The sequence below is a fragment of the Hyla sarda genome, chromosome 4 (genome assembly GCF_029499605.1).
Source record: "Hyla sarda isolate aHylSar1 chromosome 4, aHylSar1.hap1, whole genome shotgun sequence".
Taxonomy (NCBI): Eukaryota; Metazoa; Chordata; class Amphibia; order Anura; family Hylidae; genus Hyla; species Hyla sarda.
Genome location: NC_079192.1, coordinates 192,427,186 through 192,453,387, shown reverse-complemented (window position 1 = coordinate 192,453,387; position 26,202 = coordinate 192,427,186). Strand labels below are relative to the sequence as shown.

The following is a 26,202-nucleotide window of genomic DNA, read 5'->3' as shown; positions in this document are numbered from 1 at the left end:
TAACACTGCACACACTGATCCCCTATGCTGATCACTGGCGTGTATTAACACGCCTGTGATCAGCATTATCGGCGCTTGACTGCTCCTGCCTGCATCTCAGGCACGGAGCAGTCATTTGTCGATCGGACACCGAGGAGGCAGGTAAGGGCCCTCCCGGTGTCCGGTCAGCTGTTCGGGACGCCACGATTTCACCGCGGCGGTCCCGAACAGCCCGACTGAGCAGCCGGGTCACTTTCAGTTTCACTTTAGAAGCGACGGTCAGCTTTGACCGCCGCTTCTAAAGGGTTAATACCGCACATCGCCGCGATCGGCGATGTGTGGTATTAGCCGCGGGTCCTGGCCGTTGATGAGCGCCGGGACCGACGCGATATGATGCGGGATCGCGGCGCGATCCCGCTTCATATCGCGGCAGCCGGCGCAGGACGTCAATATACGTCCTGCGTCGTTAAGGGGGTGAAAAAGGGTCTTGAAGGTTTGTATGGAAGTCCGTCATTTTTGAAGCTAGAAACATGAAACTTTGTTTTTAGGCTAACAATTAGAGATAAAGAAACACGTGTTTAGAAACATTTTCTAAAATTCCACCCCTTAAGGGGTGAAACAGCTGTTCAAAATTTGTATGAATTAACTCCTTGCCGCAGAATGCCAGCTATACCTGGAGCTGCAACACGGGAGGGTAATGAAGCGAGCTCAGGAGCTGATCTCGCATGATACCCGCATGGTCCCGGCTGCTATCAGCAGCTGGGACCCGTGGCTGATGCCGGACATCGTTGTTCTGGCAGATGTCCGGCATTAACTCTTTAGATTTAGGGTTGTTTGGATGCCCGTAGACTTTACCCAGAGCGGCCTCATTACTTTAGGATCGTAAAAAGTAGATCTATGTTACCCCAAATTTAACGCGAGCGAAGCCGCGGGAAAAAAAGCTAGTGTGTTACAAAAGTTATCACTATCACTATTTCTATTTACTAATGATCGTAGAATTTGTATGCAATGATGTAATGTTCAGGAATTATATTTACAGTATGGACAATCTTTAACTGAACTTTTTTCCTTTCACTTCAAAGAATTTATCGGCAGAGATCGCCCCCGACAACTTGCATTGAATAGCACACTCACTTCCTTTGAGCTAAGAAACCTGGTACACAACACAGAATATGTAATCTCCTTGTATGTGCTCTTCGGTTCTGCGGTGGGACCAGGAATCTCTACAACAGTTCGAACCTGTAAGCACCAAATTCATTATTTTATAGTAACTTCCAGTATTATACAGGTGAAATTATTATTTTTTTTTGTTATTATACTTTGGATACTGTACATGACCTGCATTACAAAGATGCTAAGAACAGTACACATTGCATTACTAATACCAAGAATAGCCCAGTATGCAGCCATATTATTTGCTGTCGACAATACCAGAACCCTGATGGAAGCCTTCTGACTCAGATTTGGGGTTTGGGAGGATTTTGTAAAATACATTAAAAATGTAGGCTCCATTTTGAAAATGGCTACGTTATGAACAGAATTTATTGTGCTAATGTGAAAAAAAGCCTCAATTCACTGTATGATGCTGTGGATAAAGGATGTATAACTAGAAGTGTGACGCAGTAACATTAATAGCATTCAACTTTGATACTCTGCAGCACCTCTTGGATACGTGTCTAACTTTAAGGTGACTGGATACACCAGCACTTCAATTTCTCTGGCCTGGAGTTCCACCATTGGAGCCACTGAGTATAAAGTGTCCTGGAACCCTACAACATCAGGTAACATTGCTTTAATAAGTGTAAGCTGAATATTAATATGTTATCATTCTTTATTACAATGTACCTGATATTGTTTTGTTACTGGTTTTATCTTCTATTAATTACAAACTAATATTAAGCTTTATATGTTTTATTCAGATATTGTGTGATAGGAACAATGGGGGAGATTAATCAAAACCTGTCCAGAGGAAAAGTTTCTAAGTTGCCAATAGCAACCAATCAGATCACTTCTTTAATTTTTAAAGAGGCCTGTGAAAAATGAAAGAAGCGATCTGATTGGTTGCTATGGGCAACTCAGCAACTTTTCCTCTAGGCAGGTTTTGATAAATCTCCCCCAACGCTTTCTAGCTAGAAAACACAATTTATTCATAAACTGGGTTCAGATCATTTTTTGTAAGAAACCTTCTTCTTATTATTATTACAGACACCCCTAAAAGTCATTATCTGGCTCCCAATATCCGGTCATACCATATTACAAATTTGCAGCCCAACACCAAGTACATTGTGAATGTTCAGGCAGTTTACAGCAACACTGAAGGTCCAGCAGCTACTCTAATTCAAAACACAGGTGAGTCTCAGGTATACTAAAAAGTTCTTCTATTGTTCATATACCAAGCTATGGTCCAACCAGTATGGTCATTTTTCCATTTAGTCTTAACTTGCTTTTCTATGCTCTACCCTATGGATCATTTGGATAACATGATAAAAAATACTATATATGCTTTAGTACACACTGGATTATTAAACATATTTAGACGATGCATATAACAGAAAAAGGAATGGCACTCACCGCTGTCTGTGGTTTTCTTATACTTTATTATCCATAAACAAGCACAATCGGTTTAAAAAGGAATATGAATACAAAACACATACAGTTAAAACCAACGAACACATAACTACAAAAACAATCCTGGATCAATTCGATCATTCAGTCCTGGAAGTTCCTGTGCGCCCGTCTTTAAAATCCACCGTGTTTCAATTTCACAGAGGATTTTTTCATTGTCTTTACCTTGAATACAGGTTAACCTCTTAATTCCCATGAATTTTAAGGTGCTTGAATCTCCATTGTGTGCAGTATTTATATGCTCTATAAGTCTCGGAGAGCCTTTTCCTGACTTTACTGACCAGACATGTTCCCGAAAACGCGTATTTAATGCTCTGATTGTGCTGCCTATATAGAACCTACCGCAGGTGCAAATTAACGCATACACTGTGAAGGATGTTTTGCAGCAAATACATTTGGTTATGTCTTTCGTTATGCCCCCAATGGAGATAGATTTACTTGGGTTAAAGTAAAGGTAAAGACAATGAAAACATCCTCCGTGAAATTGAAGCATGGTGGATTTTAAAGACAGGCGCACAGGAACTTGCAGGACTGAATGATCAAATTGATCTAGGATTGTTTTGTAGTTATGTGTTCGTTGGTCTTAACTGTATGTGTTTAGTATTCACATTTCTTTTTAAACTGATTGTGCTTGTAAACCCCGCCCCATGGCTTCCGTCATCCATAGTAACGTGATTTAAGGAATGAGGAAGCATGGGAAAGGGAGGGTCTGTTGAAGCTCAGTCAGAGCAAAACAATTGTTACCTGAAGCACGCACACTAGCGTCCACACCCGGACAAGTGATTTGCCTTTTAATGCACCTGCACTTTATGGATAATAAAGTATAAGAAAACCACAGACAGCGGTGAGTGCCATTCCTTTTTCTGTTATATGCATCTTTGGAATAAGGACATTGTCTTCTTATAAGTAGTTGAGCACCACCCAATGTATATGGGACCGACCAGATTCCTCAGTAGGTTTCACGGAAAGTCTGGCAGTGCCGGCCAGCTTTCTCTAGTCTAAAGTGTGATTAAACATATTTAGGGTGCGTTCCCACCTGAAGTATACGCAGCATATTTCATGCTGCTCAAAATTTACGGCAGCAGCGGAAAATACTCTGCGTATTCCTTGCTCACTATACACACTGGGCTTTCTGGCAGCAGCCCTATGTGTGTAGTGAGTTTTGGAGGCGGGGCTGTGTACCGGCATGACTGTGGTGCGTGGTTCCGCCTCCAAAACTCACTACACGCATAGGGCTGTCGCCGGAAAGCCCTGTGTGTATAGTGAGCAAGGAATACGCAGCGTATTTCCCGCTGCTGCCGTAAAATTTGCGCAGTGTGAAATGCGCTGCTTATACGCCAGGTGGGAACGCACCCTTAACATGGTTTTACTGGTGGAACTGGTGACTTTGTGACTTATATGCATGTGTTTAGTTAAATGTGCATGTAATATAACATGATGATGGACAGCATTATAGCATGTCACTCATAACTTTACTAATATGGATGCAAGGTTTTTGGTTCTCTCTATTTAGTAATAATGAAAAATCTAGTAAAAGCTCATTACAATAACTCTCATCTTAAAGGGGTTGTCCTATCAGAATTAACCCATTTCAGCTAGGAGCCATCAATTTCATCAGTAGAAGCAGAAGCTTAGCCATAAGGGGTGCAGAGGTAGCGGTCGCACCAGGAAGCTACAAGCTATACCTCTGTGTAGAAGCAGTGGCCAGATAGACATTTCCCTTGATGTGGCTACTGCAGGGGAAATGTATTTAACAGGGTGGCCTCCAGATGAATGACTCATGCTCCTATAGCGCGGCTTTCTATCTTGGCTCATAAAAGGTGTCCCAGACATTGAAGCCCACTATAAGAACACATGAACAGGGTTAACTGAGACAACTGTTAACTGGGTAGAAGTGGTTAGCATTTCTTACACACTTTTCCTATTTGCAGATGCCTTTGTTGCCTTAATTCCTAAATGCTGGACACCCTCTCTTTGCCCTTTTCTACCTTTTTGAAACTGTCCCAAAATAATGGCTAGGCCTATATTAGGGAGTAAAGTTTGACTCTTCTCATTATTCCCATACATGCACTTGTAGACTCCAACCCCGTACAGCTTCTTCCTGTTAAAGACTTGCAAATAATTGATACTGGTGTCAACACCCTCAAACTGTCCTGGAAGAAAACCCCTGGAATAACTCACTACAAAATTTCCTGGCTCCCATTTGATGGTAAGATCTTATTTTTCGTGACTAATATATTACTTGTACTGATTTATTTAAATTAGTGTGCATATGTCTTCCCTTTAAAAATTATTTCAAAAGGTTAATAATACCTTAGGCTTTTAGTAAAAAAACTGCCATAATGCCAAGAACAATACCTCCTTTTGAAACAGTATAGTATTTAAAAATAAAAAGTAAAAGACGTCTTTATTTTTTTTTAAGTGCAATCTGCTTTACATTGCATGTTGAGATACATTTTAAAAAGCATTATAAACATATTATAACATCTATACATTATAGTCAGCTTATATATAAATTATAGTTTGATTATTATTATTGATAATATGCATGTGTATATGTTAGACAGTTTAAAAAATGGTATAAATATAAAAATACAAACATTACAGAAGATAGAAAATATCAGAACATGAAGTGTAAAAGTTGCACTAGTATTTAAAATGTTTAAAAAATTGATAACATATTGTTCTTGACTTCCATTAGGGATCATCATTTGATTCAATAGAACCTTATATTATCATTATTTACATCATCTAGTATAATGGAATATGCAACTCATTTTTGGAGCAATAACGAAGTAAATCTAAAAACTTTTATTCTATTATCACTAGGTGGTGCTAGAAACTCAAAGATTGTTTCTGCAGACTCTTCATTTTTTTCAATCCCTGACTTGAAGGAGAGTTCTACTTACAATATCTATGTATCATCCATTGTTGGAAACCGGGAGGGAAGTCCTGTTCTTCTTACAGCAAAAACGTGTGAGTATTCAAAAGGTGTTTCTCCATTGGGAAGTTCTACAAAACAATGGGCATTCACAAATGAAGTTCCCACATACACAGACATACTCTGAATATTTACTTCATGAGGGCACAATATAGAATAGAGACAAGAAGAGACAGAACCATTCACTCCCTTTGTATAGTTTGACTATTACATAGCCTATTACTCTCTCTTTTTAGTCCTGCTCGTGTCCTAGTTTATGAGAACATGAAAAAAATAAGTGTTCATTTTTTTACGCTGTGTGAACCTGACTTTAGGGTACATTCACACAGGCAGATCTTCTGTGAGTTTTCCGCTGCAGCACACCCCACTGAAGTTAACAAAATCTGTTGCTACTTAAAGGGGTACTCTGTTGGAACATTATTTTTTTTTTCAAATCAACTGGTGCTAGAAAGTTAAATAGTTTTGTAAATTACTTCTATAAAAAAAATCTTAATCCTTCCAGTACTTATCAGCTGCTGTATATTACAGAGGAAGTTGTGAAGTTCTTTCCAGTCTGACCACTGTGCTCTCTGCTGACACCTCTGTCAATGTCAGGAACTGTCCAGAGTAAGAGCAAATCCCCATAGCAAACCTCTCCTGCTCTGGACAGTTCCTGACACAGACAGAGGTGTCAGCAGAGAGCACTGTGGTCAGACTGGAAAGAACTTCACAACTTCCTCTGTAGTATACAGCAGCTGATAAGTACTGGAAGGATTAAGATTTTTTGAAAAAAATTGCTTTCCACCGGAGTACCCCTCTAACACACAGCGAAAAACTAGCCGAGTGAATGTGCCCTGAGGTACTTGCAGTGTGACACTCTGTGAAAGCTGAGTGCTTGCAGAGTTTTCCTTTTCATGTGTCTTCTGTATCACTAATAAAAAAAACCCTACCTTGTTGACCCACCTAAAAAATGTTAAGCCTCTGGCTGGACAGTAAGTTGATTTGGGCTTTAATCACTTTCTAATATCCTTAAATGCATATTATAGATAAGGTTTAGGCACACGTTTGTGAAACAAATATAATAAAGGTTGTGATAAATTGTGCATAAAGGGGATTTATATCTTGAATCATAGTATATAAGTATATATATATATATATATATATATATATATATAGATAGATAGATAATAAAATAATTTGAGAGATCTTCCTCCCTCAGTTGATAAAAAAAAAAAAAAACTATCTGGGGCTTTTACGATGTATCTGTATCTGATTTGGATATTTCATTTTGTTATGCAGTAGACCTACCAAAAGTGGACTCCTTTGAATTGAAAGAAACAACGGGGGATAGTGTGTTATTGAGTTGGTCTGGAGTAAATGGGGCATCATCTTATCTTTTAACATGGAGGTTAACTTCAGGTAAGCAATATTTATGCAAAACCCTCTGGGGGACATTTATTATTGTTGTCTTTGGTCAGCGAGTTCTGAAGGCATTTTTTTGCTTTAGTTTTGCTCATATGCTACATATTTATCATACTTAAACAGGAGGTTGATACATTTGGAGCAAATAAGAAAATCACAAAAGTATTTTTTGAGACTTTTGTGCAACTTTTTAAAAGTGCTTACGACAGGCAGTTTTGTAAGCCAGGTCAGACTAGAAGTTGACTTGAGACTTTTTGAAGGGGTTTGTGACTTTTTTTTGACTACGTGGCATACGCACATCATAAATTCGCTATAACCACTGTAAAGTTGCTCTGGTAAGGCTGTTTGCAACTTTATGCTTACCCACAAAAGTTGCACAAAAAGTGCTTAGGCGCACGTACAACTTTTTTGTGCGCCCAGAGTAACAAAAAAAGGCTCTAAGCACCATAATAAAATTCACCCTATAACACTTCTAAAATAGGAGCCCGCATCAGACTCTACACACATCATATAGTAAGAAGAAAGTAAGAGCAGCTTCCACACAAACACAAATATGATGAGAAACTACTGCAGTTACCGTACTTATTCTTATTCATTCTGCTGCTCAATAAGCTGCTATTCCTCATTTTAGTTGTCATGAGAATTAACTAAATATAAGTTGTCACATTACATGTGTGGTGGGTCACATGACTGTCCGTGGGATGCATTACTATGGATTAATATGTGAGCTGTACCATTTTTGATTATTAGAAAGAGGTGATATTACTGGAAAAAAGAACAGCATGTGAGCAGAATTTTAAATACATGGACAAATGTATTTGCTGTCTTTAGGAGGTTTGTGGTGTTTTCATGCCTACCAAGGTAAATATAGTTATGCCTTTGTTTGTCTTCACAGAGTCTGATGCCTCCATGGAACAATTGGCAGCATCATACAGGTCATTCAGGCTCACTGGACTACATTATGGAAAAACCTACGTATTTGCAATAAAGCCATTATTTGGGGAGATGGAAGGACCAGAGAAAACTATAACCCGAATTATATGTAAGCATTTATAGCTATATATGTAATTATGAATGGAGAGGATGACTGTAAATACTTTCTATTTTACTTTCTGCATCAATTGGTTATAGTTTCGGTCTAACTCAGTGAACTGAAACTTTTTAAATTAAAACTTTAAATGTGTCCTGATAACTTCCTGCTGCACAGGATAAGTGTGTCCAAGCACTCTCTTGTTCATCTTTCACCTCCATGGGCAAGGCATAATCAGAACAGGGATTTTAACCCTAGAAAAAAAACAAGAATACTGTTACAGATGTTTTCATTTTCTGGAACCTTTAGGCTAAGTTTCCACTTGGTTTTTTTTCTGGCAGTTTTTGGAGATCTGCCACTGCAGTTTTTGACCCAAAGTCAGAAGTGGATCCATAAGGGAGGAGAAGTGTAAGTCCTTCATTTACATGTCCTATTCCTTTTGAATACAATTCTGGCTTTGGCTCAAAAACTGCAGTGGCAGTATTCCAAAAACTGACAAAAAAAAAGTGGAAACTTAGCCTTATAGTTGGACCTACAAAAAGAACGTTGAGGCTGATTATATACAAAACATTTTTTTGCAGATGGACCGGTGAAAAGACCTGGCACCCTTGTCCCCACTGTTCATGGCCCTAGGCAAACGACATCTCTTGAAAGGACAACCACCTCAAGACCTGTTGAACATCGTCCACTAACAACATTGGCACAATATTCCAAATTCACCAGTTCGGCTGCTAGAGGAACTACAGTATCTTTTTCAGAGCCAGGTAAATCATTTTTAATTGCTATTAATTCCAAGTCATGATTGTTTAACAGCAAAAACCACACTGATCCTCAAAGGGGTTATCTGGTTTTTGAAACCACAGAGAAACTAAAGCCCAATGGCTTTTCATCAATGAGAATGTCACGAATATGCAGGGAAGGAGTCCAACACTATTCTCGCCCACTCCCCCTTTCCCTGCCTACTTGCCTATCCAACAACCACGTTGACGGACCCTACCTAAATAAGTGAGAGGAGTAAGGGTCAAACCAAACTATAATACAGTCAAAGTCAGCATACTGTAAGGGAGCACACAGACTAACAGAAATAATATCTAAACAAACACACACAATGGCCCTCATTTACTAAGAGTGAAGTGTAGGTTTCTTTGTGGGTTTTGATTCCCTACAATTTATTTTCCGTGGTATTTACTAAGGTTTCCCTACATTTTCCACTTTCCCTACACTTTGCTTTTTTTTACACATGCTTTGATCTGTAGGGTTTTCCTCAGCTCAAATCCATCACATTTTATGTGGAAACTTAGTAAATATGTTGCTTTTTTGTGAAAATGTCGGGAACACGCCCCTTTTCGGAGACTATGCCCCCGACGACCACACCCCTTTTCGGGTTTTCTAAGCAAAATGGAGAGTTAGTTGGGGTTTTTTCAATTCTGGATGCAAATTCTGGCGCAAAATCTGGCGCAGACAGCATTTCTGGCGCAATGCAACAGAATCTGGCGCACAACCTGTCAAAACATGTCGGGTTTGCAATAGTAAATGGGGGCCACTAAGTCACAGTCCACAAGCCGAGTCAGCACCAAGAGATCACAGAAGTGCCAAGTCGCAGAAACAGGAGAAGGGTCAGAGCACGGAACTAATGGGTCAGATATGCCAGACATACAGGATACAATAAACACGCCAGCTAGGAGATGAAGCTCTTTCGCAGGCAGGGTGTGAGAACAGACTGCCAGCTTACATAGGAGCCAGAACAGGTGCTCCAATCAAGGTCAGCTGACCAGTTCAGACAGCCGGGTGTAACCAAGCAACAAAAAGTAAACAAAATAAACTGTCAGAACCGTTTAACCCTATGGGTTCTGACAGAGAACGTCTTGTGATAACTTTCTAGTCTGCCCCTGATTTTAATAAATATTTGTCAGAAATTTCCAGTAACGGAAATCCATGGGGGGTAAAGTGGTTATCGGAACTTTAAGATCTTTGCAGCTCTTCATTCTGAAAATCAGTGATAGTCCAATCTCATAGAATCTATGGATTTGTATCAGTCAATCCGGAAGGGAAATGATACGAGCATGTAAAAAGTGGTTCCTCTGAATGAAGGTGCTTCTCCCAGTAGATGTATGGTCAATATTTTATTATATTGCAATGCGTTTCGATCCTGAACTGGGATCTTCATCAGGCATCAGACACTGCTTAAAGGGGTACTCCGTTGGAAAACGTTTTTTTTTGTTGTTTTTTTTTTTTAAATCAACCGGTGCCAGAAAGTTAAACAGTTTTGTGAATTACTTCTCCAAATAATCTTAATCCTCAGCAGGATAGGTTTGCTCCTACTCTGTACAGTTGCTAAAAATGGACAGAGGTGTCCGCAGAGAGCACTGTGGTCAGACAGAAAGGAAATTCAAAAAGAAAAGAACTTCCTGTGGGGCATATAGCAGCTGATAAGTACTGGAAGTAATTTACAAATCTGTTTAACTTTCTAGTGCCAGTTGATAAAAAAAATTCTTCTCCCGCGAAGTACCCCTTAATGCTGTAAGTGATTATGAAATTAATGTTTATAAAATATCAAGTGCAATGGCTGTCTCTAAGGCTATAATTACATATGTCTGGTGAGGTTTACCTCTGGCGCTCACCAAAGGGAAAGTGAATGCAGAACTGATCCCATTCATTTAATTGGGGCAATTCACATTCATACGACGTCCCAAGTTGGACGCCATACAGTGAAACATGATGCATGGTTGCCGGACATTAAAACCCATCATGCTACATTCCTCTATCTGACATGCACAATGAATAACGCAGTATCCTAAATAACTGATGCCAACTAATGCACTTCTGTCATCAGTTTTGGCATCAGCTGCAGTGAGTTTCCCCTGAGCCAGATGCCAGACATATATAATTACAGCTTTAGAGAACTGTATTAATTGCAATGCCTTTTCTATAACATTGGCTGCATTTGCGTTTAGAGCCCATTTACAATCATTTGTTTACTTCTCTAGTCTGTGCAAAATCCAAAGCTGATATAGTATTTCTTGTCGATGAGTCTTCCAGCATTGGGCCCAGTAATTTCAACAAGGTCAAGGATTTTCTCTATAGAATAGCATCATATTTTCCAAAAATTGGACCCCAAGGGACACAGGTAAGATCAATTCTATAGTTATGTGCTATCTGCTCTGCCAAGTAATTTTACATGTTTGGGAATCCTTACGTAAGATGTATTTATGAAGTAAACCTAAACATTTTTCTGTAGTTTGTAATAAAAAAAAAACAAATAGCATTCCCCTGAAATGTGTTTCTTGGATGGAAAGTGTAATTGCTTATTTGAAAGATACGATCTAGAAGGCACAGAAATAACCTTGGCGCTGACAGGGATAATTGAAGCATACAATACACATACACATATCGCATACAAATATCCCCAAATGAACATACAATATATTGCACTGAATTAACGGATCACAAATCCAATTACACACAACATAAAAACGCATTAAAAACGCTAGTCCTTGTTCACATTATACATTCTAGAGATTACGTGGTACACCACCGGGTGAATGGCGGGACCACAGGTGTGGCGGTGTAGGTTGGTGGGATCAGATGGTATTAACCCTGGATGGTATTAACCCCTATGCCTGTTTACTGCCCCACTTCAGTAGTCTGACTACCGCTCCGGGGTCACGATCTACTGCTATGGCCTATAGCCTATGATCGTGACCTTGGAGCGGTGGTTGGAATACTGAAGATGACGTGCTGCTGCCCGCTGGTCACTTACCTACCATGCACGCGCATCCTCCTCACCGCTCCGCTCTGCTCTGTTACTATGGGCGCACGCACGGGACATCAGTGACGTCCCTGCGTGTGCTACTTCCGGCGACCCCTGCATTTTTAAAGTTAACGCGGGGCTGGCAGACGCACAGAGGTAACCGGGGCATCCTTGTGTCCCGGAAAGATTTTTCGGGACACAGGGATGTCCCTCCATGAGCGCCAATGATCCGGCCCTGGCGGCTGCTGAAGGGAAAAGAAATGCGTAGCCACATCTCAAAGTGGCCCCAGGGCCGCGGCCCACCGAGAATTTTCCCAAATCCCGGTAGGCCAGTCCGGGCCTGGATACACCTTAATAAAATGGGAATGGTTGGTGATATTAACTTCCTGTTTGTGGCACATTAGTATATGTGAGGGGGGAAACTTTTCAAGATGGGTGGTGACCAGGCCGGACATTTTGAATCCAACTTTAGTTTTTTCAATAGGAAGAGGGTCATGTGACACATCAACCTTATTGGGAATTTCACAAGAAAAACAATGATGTGCTTGGTTTTAACGTAACTTTATTCTTTCATGAGTTATTTACAAGTTTCTGACCACTTATAAAATGTGTTCAATGTGCTGAATTGTGTTGGATTGTCAATGCAACCCTCTTCTCCCACTCTTCACACACTGATAGCAACACCGCAGGAGAAATGCTAGCACAGACTTCCAGTATCCAAGGTTTTGGGTGCTACACACCTCGTATCTTCACAGCATAGACAATTGCCTTCAGATGACCCCGAAGATAAAAGTCTAAGGGGGTCAGATCGGGAGACCTTGGGGGCCATTCAACTGGCCCACGATGACCAATCCACTTTCCAGGAAACTGTTCATCTAGGAATGCTTGGACCTGACACCCATAATGTGGTGGTGCACCATCTTGCTGGAAAAACTCAGGGAACGTGCCAGCTTCAGTGCATAAAGGGGGAAATACATCATCATGTAGCAATTTCACATAACCAGTGGCCTTGAGGTTTCCATTGATGAAGAATGACCCCACTATCTTTGTACCCCATATACCACACCATACCATCAATTTTAGTGTTCCAACAGTCTTGGAGGGATCTATCCAATGTGGGTTAGTGTCAGACCAATAGCTGTGGTTTTGTTTGTTAACTTCACCATTCACATAAAAGTTTGCCTCATCACTGAACAAAATCTTCTACGTAAACTGAGGGTCCTGTTCCAATTTTTGTTTTGCCCATTCTGCAGCACCTGAAACTACGGATACTAGAAGTCTGTGCTAGCATTTCTCCTGCGGTGTTGCTATCAGTGTGTGAAGAGTGGGAGAAGAGGGTTGCATTGACAATCCAACACAATGGGCAGCACATTGAACACATTTTATAAGTAGTCAGAAACTTGTAAATAACTCATGAAAGAATAAAGTTACGTTAAAACCAAGCACATGATTGTTTTTCTTGTTAAATTCCCAATAAGTTTGATGTGTCACATGACCCTCTTCCTAGTGAAAAAACAAAAGTTGGATTCAAAATGTTCGACTTCAAAATGACCTCCATGGTCACCACCCATCTTGAAAACTTTCCCCCTCACATATACTAATGTGCCACAAACAGAAAGTTAATATCACCAACCATTCCCATTTTGTTAAGGTGTATCCATATAAATGGCCCACCCTGTATATTCAGTATATTTCGTCTCTGAGTATGTAATCTGTGTATTCGTGTATTTACCAAAGGTGGAACTTGTGATAGTGCGTCCATGGTCAGTGTGTCGTGAATACATAGGGCAAGCAATTTTCGCCGCATCAGAATATGTTCTATTTTTGGATCTGGTAGAACTATTCACACCAGGCACTGGTGTGGATAGCTCAGAAGTTCTAATATCATTATTTGTTGTATGATTATTTTTTTAGATATTACCATTAGGAATAAATCTCAGCCATTTGTGTATTTGAACACATGAGTAGTCATTTTTGTCATGATTAAACTTATGTACTTTTTTATTTATAGTATCAATTTCAAGTTTCTGGAGTCTATTTAATATAGACCCATCTAATTTACGATACTCAAAATACTGAGAAAATCTAGACAATGAGTTCATGACTTCCCCAGCCTTTTGCTTAAAGGGGTTATCCAGCATAAGGTGATTTTAGTACGTACCTGGCAGACAGTAATGGATATGCTTAGGAAGGATCTGCGCTTGTCTTGGGCTAAATGGCTATGCTGTGAGAATACCATAACACTGTGGCTAGCTTTCTGTGAACTTGTATTTCCTGTTTTCAGTTTTCTTATTTGCCTACAAATCCCATGATACCATTTTCCTCCTTCCCACTCATCAGCCACCCCACCCATTGAAACATAAATGAGCTGCAGACCTGTGGTTTTCAATCAGGGGGCCTTCAGCTGTTGCATTACTTGCAGATTGATCGCTCCACCCATTGAAGCAGACAGGCTCCCTGTCATCAGCTGACTAGTGAGTCAGGTCTCGACCGCATTGCAAGCTGGGAAAAATCCAAGACAGCAGTCATATTGTATGCTGTTAAAAATAAATATTGGGATGAAAATCACATAAGAGAAAACCATCACACACAGGTAAAGACACTATATTATGAACTAGCCCCTGTAGCATAGTCAAATAAAAAAAAAATCCTGGAATACCCCTTTAACTGTATTAGCCACAGGTTTCCTTTTTGAAATCAATCTACTCATGAGACCGCGCCAGCACGCCTTCGTAAAATCATCCTATTCTTTAGTAAAAATAGGATCATCTGGGAAGGATTATTCAAATGGCAATCACGAGCCACGTGGGGCAAAATTATCCGACATATATCTCTGTAAAAATAGTACATCTAAACTGTGTTGTAATTCAGTTTTACAGTAATTTTCATACTCATGGAATAAATCAATCATAATTTTACGGTCCCTATCAGTAAGGTCGTTAACGCCTTAAGGACCCCGGCTTTTTCCGTTTTTTCATTTTCAATTCCTCCTCCTAAACTTTAAAAAATCATAACTCTTTAAAATTTTCACCTAAAATTCTATATGATGGCTTATTTTTTGCATCACTAATTCTACTTTGTAATGACATTAGTCATTTTACCCAAAAATCGACGGTGAACGGGGAAAAAAAACAATGTGTGACAAAATTGATGGAAGAACACTATTTTGTAAGTTTTGGGGGCTTCTGTTTTTACATAGTTACATAGTTACATAGTTACATAGTTAGTACGGTCGAAAAAATACATATGTCCATCAAGTTCAACCAGGGAATTAAGGGGTAGGGGTGTGGCGCGATATTGGGGAAGGGATGGGATTTTATATTTCTTCATAAGCATTAATGTTATTTTGTTCCAGGAATGTATCTAATCCTGTTTTAAAGCTTTTAATTGTTCCTGCTGTGACCAGTTCCTGAGGTAGACCGTTCCATAAATTCACAGTCCTCACGGTAAAGAAGGCGTGTCGCCCCTTGAGACTAAACTTTTTCTTCTCCAGACGGAGGGAGTGCTCCCTCGTCCTTTGGGGGGGTTTAACCTGGAACAGTTTTTCTCCATATTTTTTGTATGGGCCATTAATATACTTATATACGTTTATCATATCCCCCCTTAAACGTCTCTTCTCAAGACTAAACAATTGTAACTCCTTTAATCGCTCCTCATAGCTAAGATGATCCATGCCCCATATTAGTTTAGTCGCGCGTCTCTGCACCCTTTCCAACTCCGCAGTGTCCCTTTTATGGACAGGTGCCCAAAACTGAACAGCATATTCCAGGTGAGGCTGTACCAATGCTTTATAAAGGGGGAGTATTATGTCCCTGTCCCTTGAGTCCATGCATCTTTTGAAACATGACAATATCCTGCCGGCTTTGGAAGCAGCAGACTGACATTGCATGCTATTCTGTAGTCTGTGATCTACAAGTACACCCAGATCCTTCTCTACCAGTGACTCTGCCAGTTTAATCCCCCCTAAGACATACGGCGCATGCAGGTTATTAGTACCGAGATGAATAACTTTACATTTATCCACATTGAACCTCATTTGCCAAGTGGATGCCCAGACACTTAGTCTATCCAAGTCATCCTGTAACTTATGCACATCCTCTATAGACTGTACCATGCTACAAAGCTTGGTGTCATCTGCAAAGATAGAAACAGAGCTGTTAATACCATCCTCTATATCATTGATAAATAAATTAAACAACAGCGGGCCCAGTACTGAACCTTGGGGTACACCACTAATAACCGGGGACCAATCAGAGTACGAATCATTGACCACCACTCTCTGGGTACGATCCATGAGCCAGTGTTCAATCCAGTTACAAACTAAAATTTCCAAACCCAAAGACCTTAACTTACCTGTCAGACGTCTGAGGGACAGTATCAAATGCTTTAGCAAAATCCAGAAACACTATATCCACAGCCATTCCTCTGTCAAGGCTTCTACTCACCTCTTCATAAAAGCAAATTAGACTGGTTTGACAACTTCTATCCTTAGTAAACCCATGCTGGCTATCACTTATAATACAATTATCCCCTATGTATTCCTGTATGTAATCCCTTATAAGTCCTTCAAACAATTTACCCACAATGCACGTTAAACTTACCGGTCTATAGTTTCCTGGGGAAGACCTAGAGCCCTTTTTGAAGATTGGCACCACATTCGCCTTGCGCCAGTCCCTTGGCACAATACCAGACACCAGAGAATCTCTAAATATCATGAACAGGGTGTTACGCCGAGCGCTCCGGGTCCCCGCTCCTCCCGGGAGCGCTCGCAGTTTCCTTGCATTTGCCGGGTGCGCTGCAATATCCCTCTCAGCCGGGATGCGATTCGCGATGCGGGAGGCGCCTGCTCGCGATGCGCATCCCGGCTCCCGTACCTGACTCGTTCCCCGTCTGTCTTGTCCCGGCGCGCGCGGCCCCGCTCCTTAGGGCGCGCGCGCGCCGGGTCTCTGCAATTTAAAGAGCCACTGCGCCACTGATTGGCGCAGCAGGCTTAATCAGTGTGTTCACCTGTGCACTCCCTACTTATACCTCACTTCCCCTGCACTCCCTCGCCGGATCTTGTTGCCATTGTGCCAGTGAAAGCGTTTCCTAGTGTGTTCCTAGCCTGTGTTCCAGACCTCCTGCCGTTGCCCCTGACTACAATCCTTGCTGCCTGCCCTGATCTTCTGCTACGTCCAACCTTGCTCTTGTCTACTCCCTTGTACCGCGCCTATCTTCAGCAGTCAGAGAGGTTGAGCCGTTGCTGGTGGATACGACCTGGTTGCTACCGCCGCTGCAAGACCATCCCGCTTTGCGGCGGGCTCTGGTGAATACCAGTAGCAACTTAGAACCGGTCCACCAACACGGTCCACGCCAATCCCTCTCTGGCACAGAGGATCCACCTCCAGCCAGCCGAATCGTGACACAGGGGTACAGATATTACTGAACTTACCTCTCTAAGAACTCTTGGGTGCAATCCATCTGGCCCTGGAGATTTGCTTACATTTACTTTACTTAACTTACCTTGTACCATCTCTACATTAAGCCAGTTCAGTACATTACATGATGTGTTACCAGCACTGACCTGGCCAATGTCAGCTCCTTTTTCCATAGTGTATACAGAACTAAAGAACCCATTCAGTAGCTCCGCTTTCTCTTGATCGCCTGTGACAACCTCCCCATTATCATTATTAAGGGGTCCTAAATGCTCTGTCCTTGGTTTTTTGCATTTATATATCTAAAAAAATATTTAGGATTAGTTTTGCTTTCTTTGGCCACCTGTCTCTCGTTTTGAATTTTTGCTGTTTTTATTACATTTTTACAGATTTTATTAAGCTCTTTGTACTGTTTAAATGTTATCGCTGACCCATCAGATTTGTATTTTTTGAAGGCTATTTTTTTGTTGTTTATTGCTCTTTTAACATCATTTGTCAGCCATGTAGGATTTAGTTTTAATCGTTTATATTTGTTCCCCTTTGGTATATATTTAGCTGTATAGTTATTTAGAGTTGATTTAAAGATGTCCCATTTACCTTCTGTATCAGTATTTGACAACACCTCCCCCCAGTCTATGTCCTGTAGTGCAGCTCTCAGCCCAGGGACATTTGCCTTTTTAAAGTTATATGTTTTTGCCTTCCCCGTCTGTCTTTGTTTTCTACATTTTAAGTCAAAAGTAACTATATTGTGGTCGCTATTACCAAGGTTTTCCCGCACAGTTACATTATCAACCAGCTCAGCGTTGTTGGAAATGATCAGATCCAACAAGGCATCACTTCTTGTTGGGTCCTCCACAAACTGGCCCATAAAATTATCCTGCAATAAATTTATGAATTTTCTCCCCTTTGTAGTTTTAGCCAACCCCGGGCCCCAATCTATATCTGGATAGTTAAAATCTCCCATTATTACCACTGTACCTGCCCGGGCAGCCCTCTCTATTTGTTTATGAAGCCGAACTTCTATCTCTTCAGTGATATTAGGGGGTCTGTAGATTACCCCAAATATTATTTTTTCAGTATTTCCCTCCTTTTGTAATTCTACCCACAGTGATTCCACCTCCTCAGAATCATCACACACTATGGCATCTTTCACACTGACTTTCATACCACTTCTTACATACAGACAGACTCCACCACCTTTTCTGTTCATTCTATCCTTGCGAAACAATGTAAACCCCTGCAGATTGACAGCCCAGTCATGCGAGGAGTCCAGCCATGTCTCAGTGACCCCAACTATATCAATATGTTCCTCCAGTATCAAGGCCTCAAGCTCCCCCATTTTATTTGCTAGGCTTCTGGCATTTGTGAACATACACTTTACATTTCCATCCTTTATGTTATTGGGGTTAATGGGATTCAAGGGTGTAAGTTTTATTTTCCTATGAAGCCTATTCCTATTAACTATTCTAACCCCTCCCTCTGCTCCACCCCCAGGTACATTTATAATTCCCACCTCTCTATCTACACTGTCTTCCCCCTCTTTGCTGTAGGTTCCCTCCCCCCAAGTCCCTAGTTTAAACACTGTAAATGTATGCAGTACATTTTTCGGCAAAAATGATACCTTATCTTTATTCTGTATCACATATTATCACATATCACATACTATTTTGATCACATATTAGTAAATAATACTAACAAAATAAAATGTAGTTGAACTAACAAATCAAAAAAGGAGAAAAAAAAAGAAAAGTAGATTTTTTATGCTTATCGTAAAATCTCTTTCTCGGAATATCCATTGGGGGACACAGAGACTGTGGGTATATGCTGCTGCCACTAGGAAGCTGACACTAGGCGACAAAAGAAAGTCTGCCCCTCCTGGAAGGATATACCCTGCCTACAGACTCTGAGCTAATCAGTTTAGTCCCAAAGAAGGAGAGGACCAACAGGGAAAGAAAACAGTAACTGTCCGAAGGAACCACAGACAGACAACTGAACCAAAGACACCAGAACAAATGGGTGGGTGCTGTGTCCCCCAATGGATCCTCCGAGAAAGAGATTTTATGGTAAGCATAAAAAATCTACTTTTCTCGGTCAGCTCCATTGGGGGACACAGAGACCATGGGACGTACCAAAGCAGTCCCTGGGATGGGAACGAAACCAAGCAACTCAGGAGGAAGGCTGAGCCACAGCCGGCTGCAACACTTTGCGACCCAAGCTGGCGTCAGTGGACGCAAAAGTGTGCACCTGGTAAAATTTTGTAAAAGTGTGCAAGGATGACCAGGTGGCCGCCTTACAGACTTGTAAGGCCGAGGCCCTATTGCAAAGAGCTCAGGAGGCCCCGACGGATTGAGTGGAATGAGCTGAGACCCGGAAAGGCAGAGTCTTCCCTTTGCAGCGGTAGGCTTCCGAGATGGCAAAACGGATCCACCAGGTCACCTTAGAAGCAGGAAGTCCCTTACAACGACCCTCCAGAAGCACAAAGAAAGAGTCACACTGATGAAAGGATGAAGTGACCGAAAGTTAGGTCTGAACAGCCGGAACCACGTCAAAACAGTGAAGTAAACACTCCCTGGGATTGGAAGGAGCGGGAGGACAGAAGGACGGAAGGACAATATCCTCATTTAGTTGAAAAGAGGAGACCACCTTAGGCAAAAAGGTGGGGATCAGTTGGAAAACGACTTTGTCATTGTGCAGGACCAAATAGGGGAAACGGCAGGAGGGAGCCGCTAACTCTGAAACCCTCTGGATGGAATTGACCGCAATGAGAAATGCCACCTTCCAGGAAAGGACGCGAATACCAACGTCCCAGAGAGGTTCAAAGGGAGCACTTTGTACGGCACTCAGCACCAGATTCAGATCTCAAATGTAGAGTGCCGACACCTGACCCTTTAGGGAACTGAGAGCTAAGTATTTCTCCAGTCCATATTGTAAAAAGGAAAGAAGGCGCAGGAGGGACAAGACAACTGGACAGTGATAATCTTTGCAGAGGAGGGCTTACGAGCCCTGATCATTGTACAAATTACATGGGGAGAGAACCTTCTGGCCCTCAGAACCGCGGTTTCAACCACCACGCCATCAAATGCATAAACAGTAAATTCGGGAGGCAAAGGGGACTCTGAGAGAGCAGGTCGGGACGCACTGGGAGACGCAGTGGCACGTCGGCCACTAGGCGAACAATGTTGGCGTACCACGCTCATCTGGGCCAGTCCGGAGCCACGAGAATGGCGGAGACGCCCTCCGCTTTGAGCTTCCTCAGGACCCTGGGAAGGAGAGGAAGAGGAGGGAAGAGATACTGGAGGATGAAGTGCGACCAGGGAATCACTAAGGCGTCCACGGCCAGAGCCAGAGGATCGCAGGACTTTGCGACGAAGCAAGGAACTTTATGGTTGAGGCGAGACGCTAAGAAGTCTACGTCTGGAGTCCCCCAGAGGTTGCAGATTTCCGCAAACACCTCCGAGAGAAGAGACCACTTGCCTGGGTCGGCAAAGAAGTGGCTGAGGAAGTCCGCCTCCCAATTGTCCACTCCCGGAATGTGAATCGCCGAGATGGAGGGAACTTTGAGATCCACCCAGAGCAGGATCCTAGAGACTTCGGACATCGCCGAGGGGCTGTGATGATGGGTAGAAGAGCTTCCTGAGAGGACCAACGGCCCTGGATACTGGAAGACTCCCCCCCCCCCAACTGCTGAGACTGGCATCCATTGTGATGACCTGCCAGTGAAGGGGCAGGAAGGACGGTCCCTGCCAAAGAAGGGGAGACTGGATCCACCACCGGAGGGACTGTGAATCCTGGGGGGAAGAAGAGTCCTGTGATCGAGGGAAAGTGTAGACTTGTCCAACCGGGACAGAATGGCCAGCTGGAGAGGGCAATAATGAAACTGGGCGAAGGGGACAGCTCCCATGGTCGCCGCCATCCGACACCGGACCTCCATGCAGAATCGAATGGAAACTGGTACGAGATGACAGAGAAGGCGATCTCCTGCTGAGAGTGGCGCTTGTCTGGCGGAAGCTGGACCCGGGAGGCCACCGTGTCGAACTGGAGTCCCAAAAAGATCAGAGACTGGGGGGGGAGTCAGGTTTGACTTTCCCTGGTTGATTACCCAGCCCAAACGAAACAAGGTCTGAAGAGTGAGGAGGAGATTCTGGTCTCTGGTTGGTAAGGGATCACGTACACACCCCGGGCTCGAAGGATGACGATAACCGCCACTAGGACCTTGGAGAAGACCCTTGGGGCCGTGGCTAGGCCAAAGGGAAGGGCCACAAACTGAAAATGGCCCTCCAGAAAAAAGAGATACCGCTGATGAGCCGGAAAAATCGGGATGTGAAGATATGCGTCCCCAGATGTCTACCGATGAAAGAAATTCTCCTTGATCTATGGAAGCCACCACAGAACAGAGAGACTCCATACAGAAATTATGCCGGAGTAGGTGATGGTTGTGGAGCTTCAGTTATAGGATTGGGTGGACAGAACCCCCTTTTTTGGAGACGACAAAAAGATCCCTGGGAGGAACTGGGACAATCACTCCCTGAGCAAGAAGGGTCTGAAGTGCGACCCGAAAAGCCGCCGCCAAGGAAGGAGAACGAGGAAGTCGAGAACAAAAAAAGCGGTCCCTTGGAAAGGAAGCAAAATCGATCCGATACATCTTGGACCGAAGAGTCCTGCACCTGAGCCAGCCAAACGTCCCGGAACAGGGACAAATGACCTCCCACCCGAAAATAATTCTTGGGTGGGGGCATCCCTTCAGGCGGAGGGAGGCTTACAGCCCCCTGAACGATTATCCGACTTCCAGGAAGGGCGTGGCTTAAAGGAAGGGACCTTCCTATCCTGTGAGGGCGGCAGTCTGGCTGCCCAACCTGAGCTAAAAGACTGAAAGGACCGAAAGGAAGTTGACTTCAGGTGGGAATCGGCACAACGGGACTTGTTAGGTGGCAGAAAGGAGCTCTTACCTTCAGTAGCCTCTGAGATAATTTCGTCCAAGCGTTTTCCGAAGAGCTGGATCCCAGAGAAAGGAAGTCCCATGAGAGACTTAGAAGCGGCATCAGCATCCCAAGCCTTCAGCCACATGGAGCGACGAGGTTACTTTTGGCAAAAACCAAACAGCGGGTGGACTGCAAGGAAGCAGAGCACTAGTAGTCTTCAGCATTGGCGAGTTGGAGTGCAAAATCTGCCAAATCTTCCAAAGGGGCCCCAGACAAAATGCCCTGGCGGAGCTGGGAAGCCCAAATAGAAAGGTCTGTAGACACCCAAGCAGAAGCGAAGGCAGGAAGCAAGAATGAACCTGCTGCCTTAAAGGCGAACTTGGACAGATTCTCAATCCTCTTGTCCACCGGATCCTTAATGGAGTACTCCGCTGCTCAGTGTTTGAAACAAACTGTTCCGAACAATGGAGCTGGAGCCGGGAGCTTGTGATGCGATAGCCCCGCCACTCATGATGTCACGCCCTGCCCCCTCAATGCAAGTCTATAGGAGTGGGCATGACAGGAGGGTGCGGGGCTATGACGTCACGAGCTCCCGGTGCAGGCTCCTGCGTTTGGAACAGTTTGTTCCAAACGCTGAGCAGCGGAGTACCCCTTTAAAGGATGCCACATCCGCCAATGGAAGAGTAGTCGATGTTGACAGGCGGGAAACCAGAGGATCCACAGCAGGTGGTGTCGACCATTTAGCAATGGGAAACTGCGCGTGAACCTTCTTAGACCCTTGGAAGCATTTGTCTGGATGCTTCCATGCCACTTCCAGCAAGGCATCAAATTCAGCATGAAAGCTGAATACCTTAGGAGAGCGGCAAGAGGGATAGAATGAAACTTCTGCGTCCTTAGTTCCGGGGTCCTCTAGGTGAAAGGTGTCTCTGATGGCTGAAACCAAACTGTCCACTATGTCAGACACACTGGCTCGGTCCTCTGGATCAGAGGCAGAACCTGATGCCTCATCTTTCAATTCCTCAGGAGAATGGGAGTGGGTGGAGGCAGCCTTAGATGAAGCCGAGGGCAGATAGACCTGGAGACCCAGGACGGATAACCAGGAGAGTGACCCCTAGAGCACGTAGACCTGGAGACCTAGGACGGTGACCAGGAGAGCGACCCCTAGAGCAAGGGCGCCGCCGGGGTGCTGTGGAGCAGGTGCGAGACCAGTGAGGAGAGCGCCTGTCCCGAGCTCGGGATTCTGGAGACGAGCCAGAGGATGACACCTTAGGGCATTTGTGAGGACGCCCAAAAGGATGGTCCAGGGGGAGGGAGCGAGCCTCTCTAAAGGGTGGAAGATTGTTCCAAGGCAGAAACCACGGAGCAGGAAACCCGTGCCAGTTTGGAAATTGACTGGCAAAGGGAGGAAACCCATTTCGGGGAGGGAGCCGGATCCGCACATTCCGATGGAACTTCCTGAGGGGAAGTACCAGGAGGGCAGGGGCGCACAGAGGTACAGGCAGAACAGGTGGATTCAGCAGAACCACCAGGCATTTTAGTTTTGCAGCCAACACCAGTTTAATAAGTGACCAGGGCCACAGTGACCTGTCTGGAGGGAGGGTCAGGTCTGGGTTCGGACATAAGTGCAAGCCAAAAAAAAGAAAAAACGAAAGCAAAGAAAATGGAGCAGTCTCACCCGGTTTCTGTGTCCCACAGATGGAGAGGAGAAGCAGGGTGCAGCGTGAAGCAGGCACTCGGTCCAGAAAAAGAGAGAGGGAGAGAGGGGGAGGGTCCAGCATAAGGAGGTGGAACCCGATCAAGCATGTCTCTCATTGGAGGAAGAGGAGGGAGACACCCAGAATGACCCCTGTGCTGTGCAATAAAAGGATGGTATCCCCTGGCCAGCGGGGAGTGGTGGAGCTAAACCCACAATTAGTCTGCAGCCACGGCCTTAATTATTGACCCCCGACACACCGGTTGCTTCACCGTGGAGGTGGCCGATGAGTAACTGTCGGCCGTGCGCGTGTAGTGCAGCCGAGAGGGAAGAAGTGCCTGTAAATATACAAAAAAACTGCAGAGTTGCGGTTCCTGGGAAGCATTAGAAAAGTTGGCCCTGGGTACTGAAAGGGCACCCTTTTTTTTTTTTTAAATACGTTTTATTGAAGATTAAACAAACATCAGACAAATCGCCTCACAGAGCAAAATGGTATAAAGCGGAGTACACAATAAAAAAAAAGGCACTGAGAACATGTACAAGTAAGCAGGATGTAAACGACATAATATCATATAAAGATCCGGCAGTAATCAGTGCAGTGAGGGCACAATCTGAGGGAAACCAAGAACAACCGGTTGATAAACCTTAACACAAAAAGAGGGTGAACAAGGTGAACGAAAAAAAGTAAAAGAAAAGAAAAGGGGGATGGTATGTAATATAAAATCGGCAAAATAATATTGAATAGAGGCCGTAGTGTAGAATTCAGCAGATATCGCCACATCTAGTCACGAGTGCCAAGCATAACGTTTCTAATGTTAAAGCAGACCCATGCGTCCACAGAGGGGAGGGAGCACACACATCCAGCACAACATCTTAACACACATAAATCAAAGGGGTACATACAACCACATCTAGAAAGGGAAGGGCAGTCATGACCTTAAGTCCCCTCAGGGGATGCAGAGTATGAACATTGGGTCAATGGTGAGGAGCACCAGGGACCCCACACAGAAAGAAATTTACCAGGGCATTTTCTATTCTTGTAAACAAGATGGGAGAAGGGTATCATAGCATTAACCAAAGCTTTCCACTGAGACAGGGAAGGCGGGCCGGGGTCCATCCATTTGAGGGCAATCGCCTTCCTAGCAAAAAATAAGGATTCTCGCAGTAAAGTGCGCACGTAATGTGGCCACACTTCCTCATCCAGAACTCCAAATAAACAAATCAGAGGGTCACACCCCGGGGAAGGTTGGATAATTGTGGCAAGAAGACCAAGGACATCCTGCCAGAAGGATCTTATATCAGGGCAAGCCCAGATAAGATGCCAGAAATCAGCTTTAGCCGCACCACATCGATGGCAGGCGTCCGAGTCAGAACGACCCATTCTATGCAAACGAACGGGGGTGATGTAACTATAATGTATAATATTTAATTGAATCAGTTTATTATTAGCAGAAGGAGACACCACCATATGTGAGGAAAGCATCTCCTCCCAATCATCTTTAGTCAAATTGGGAATGTGAGATTCCCAGTGTCGGACAGCCGGCAACCGGGAACGGGAGTTCTTGGCCTGAATGAGGTGCGTATATAGGATGGACACCAGTCCCCTAGGACCCTGCGATTTTAAAACACCAATAAGAGGGAATGCCGATATGGGTGCACGTCCAGCAGGGAACTGTGTTGACAATGCATGACGGAGCTGTAGGTATTTAAAGAAGCAGTGTCGGGGTAAATCATATTCTGATTGCAATTGCTCGAAGGAACACAAAACATTATCCCTATACACATCGCCCAGAGTGAGCACACCAGCATTCATCCAAAAAACAGAGTCTAGAGTCTCACCCACATGGATGAGAAAGGGGTTGTGCCATAGAGGGGTATCAGACGGGATATCAGCATATCCATATACTGATTTAGCGGCCCGCCACACTTTTACAGCCAGCTTATGTGAAGGTAGGTAAGCACGACCCCCTAGAGTAGGGCTTTCTAAGAGCATCCGGGGAGACACTGAGGGGACGAACCTATCCAGGCATTGTTCAGAGTCGGGCATGGAGTCTCCCAGAACCCAATGTCTAATATATCTCAACTGCCCCGCCAGGTAATACAAATAAAAATCAGGAAGGGACATACCCGCCTCCAGCTTGGGACGCTGGAGAGTGGTGAGACTAATCTTAGGTCTGCTAGGTCCCCAAATAAACGGAGACAGAAGGGAATGTACAGAATCAAAAAAGGATTTAGGGACAGGAACAGAAGCATGTTCTAGGGTATACAAGCATTTGGGGAGAATAATAAGTTTGATAAGATTAATACGTCCAGAGACGGACAGTGGCAGCTGGGCCCATATCCTAAACTTAGATTTAATGTAGGGCAGGAGGGAAAGAACATTGACCTCAAGATCCAGCATGGGATCCCTATTGATATACACCCCCAAATATTTAAATGTAGTGACAAC

At 43.6% G+C, this 26,202-nt stretch overlaps 1 protein-coding gene across 1 annotated transcript in view; it reads left to right on the top strand.

Moving 5' to 3' along the window:
- The window catches only part of LOC130367428 (collagen alpha-1(VII) chain-like), a 522,098-nt gene that overhangs the window by 92,211 nt on the left and 403,685 nt on the right, over positions 1-26,202 (top strand). Inside the window, exons 14-22 of the mRNA XM_056569846.1 lie at positions 1,062-1,220; positions 1,638-1,760; positions 2,185-2,328; positions 4,682-4,813; positions 5,434-5,580; positions 6,824-6,943; positions 7,842-7,988; positions 8,558-8,740; positions 10,964-11,103. Coding sequence (XP_056425821.1) covers positions 1,062-1,220; positions 1,638-1,760; positions 2,185-2,328; positions 4,682-4,813; positions 5,434-5,580; positions 6,824-6,943; positions 7,842-7,988; positions 8,558-8,740; positions 10,964-11,103 — 1,295 coding nt within the window. The remainder of the gene's footprint in view (positions 1-1,061; positions 1,221-1,637; positions 1,761-2,184; positions 2,329-4,681; positions 4,814-5,433; positions 5,581-6,823; positions 6,944-7,841; positions 7,989-8,557; positions 8,741-10,963; positions 11,104-26,202) is intronic.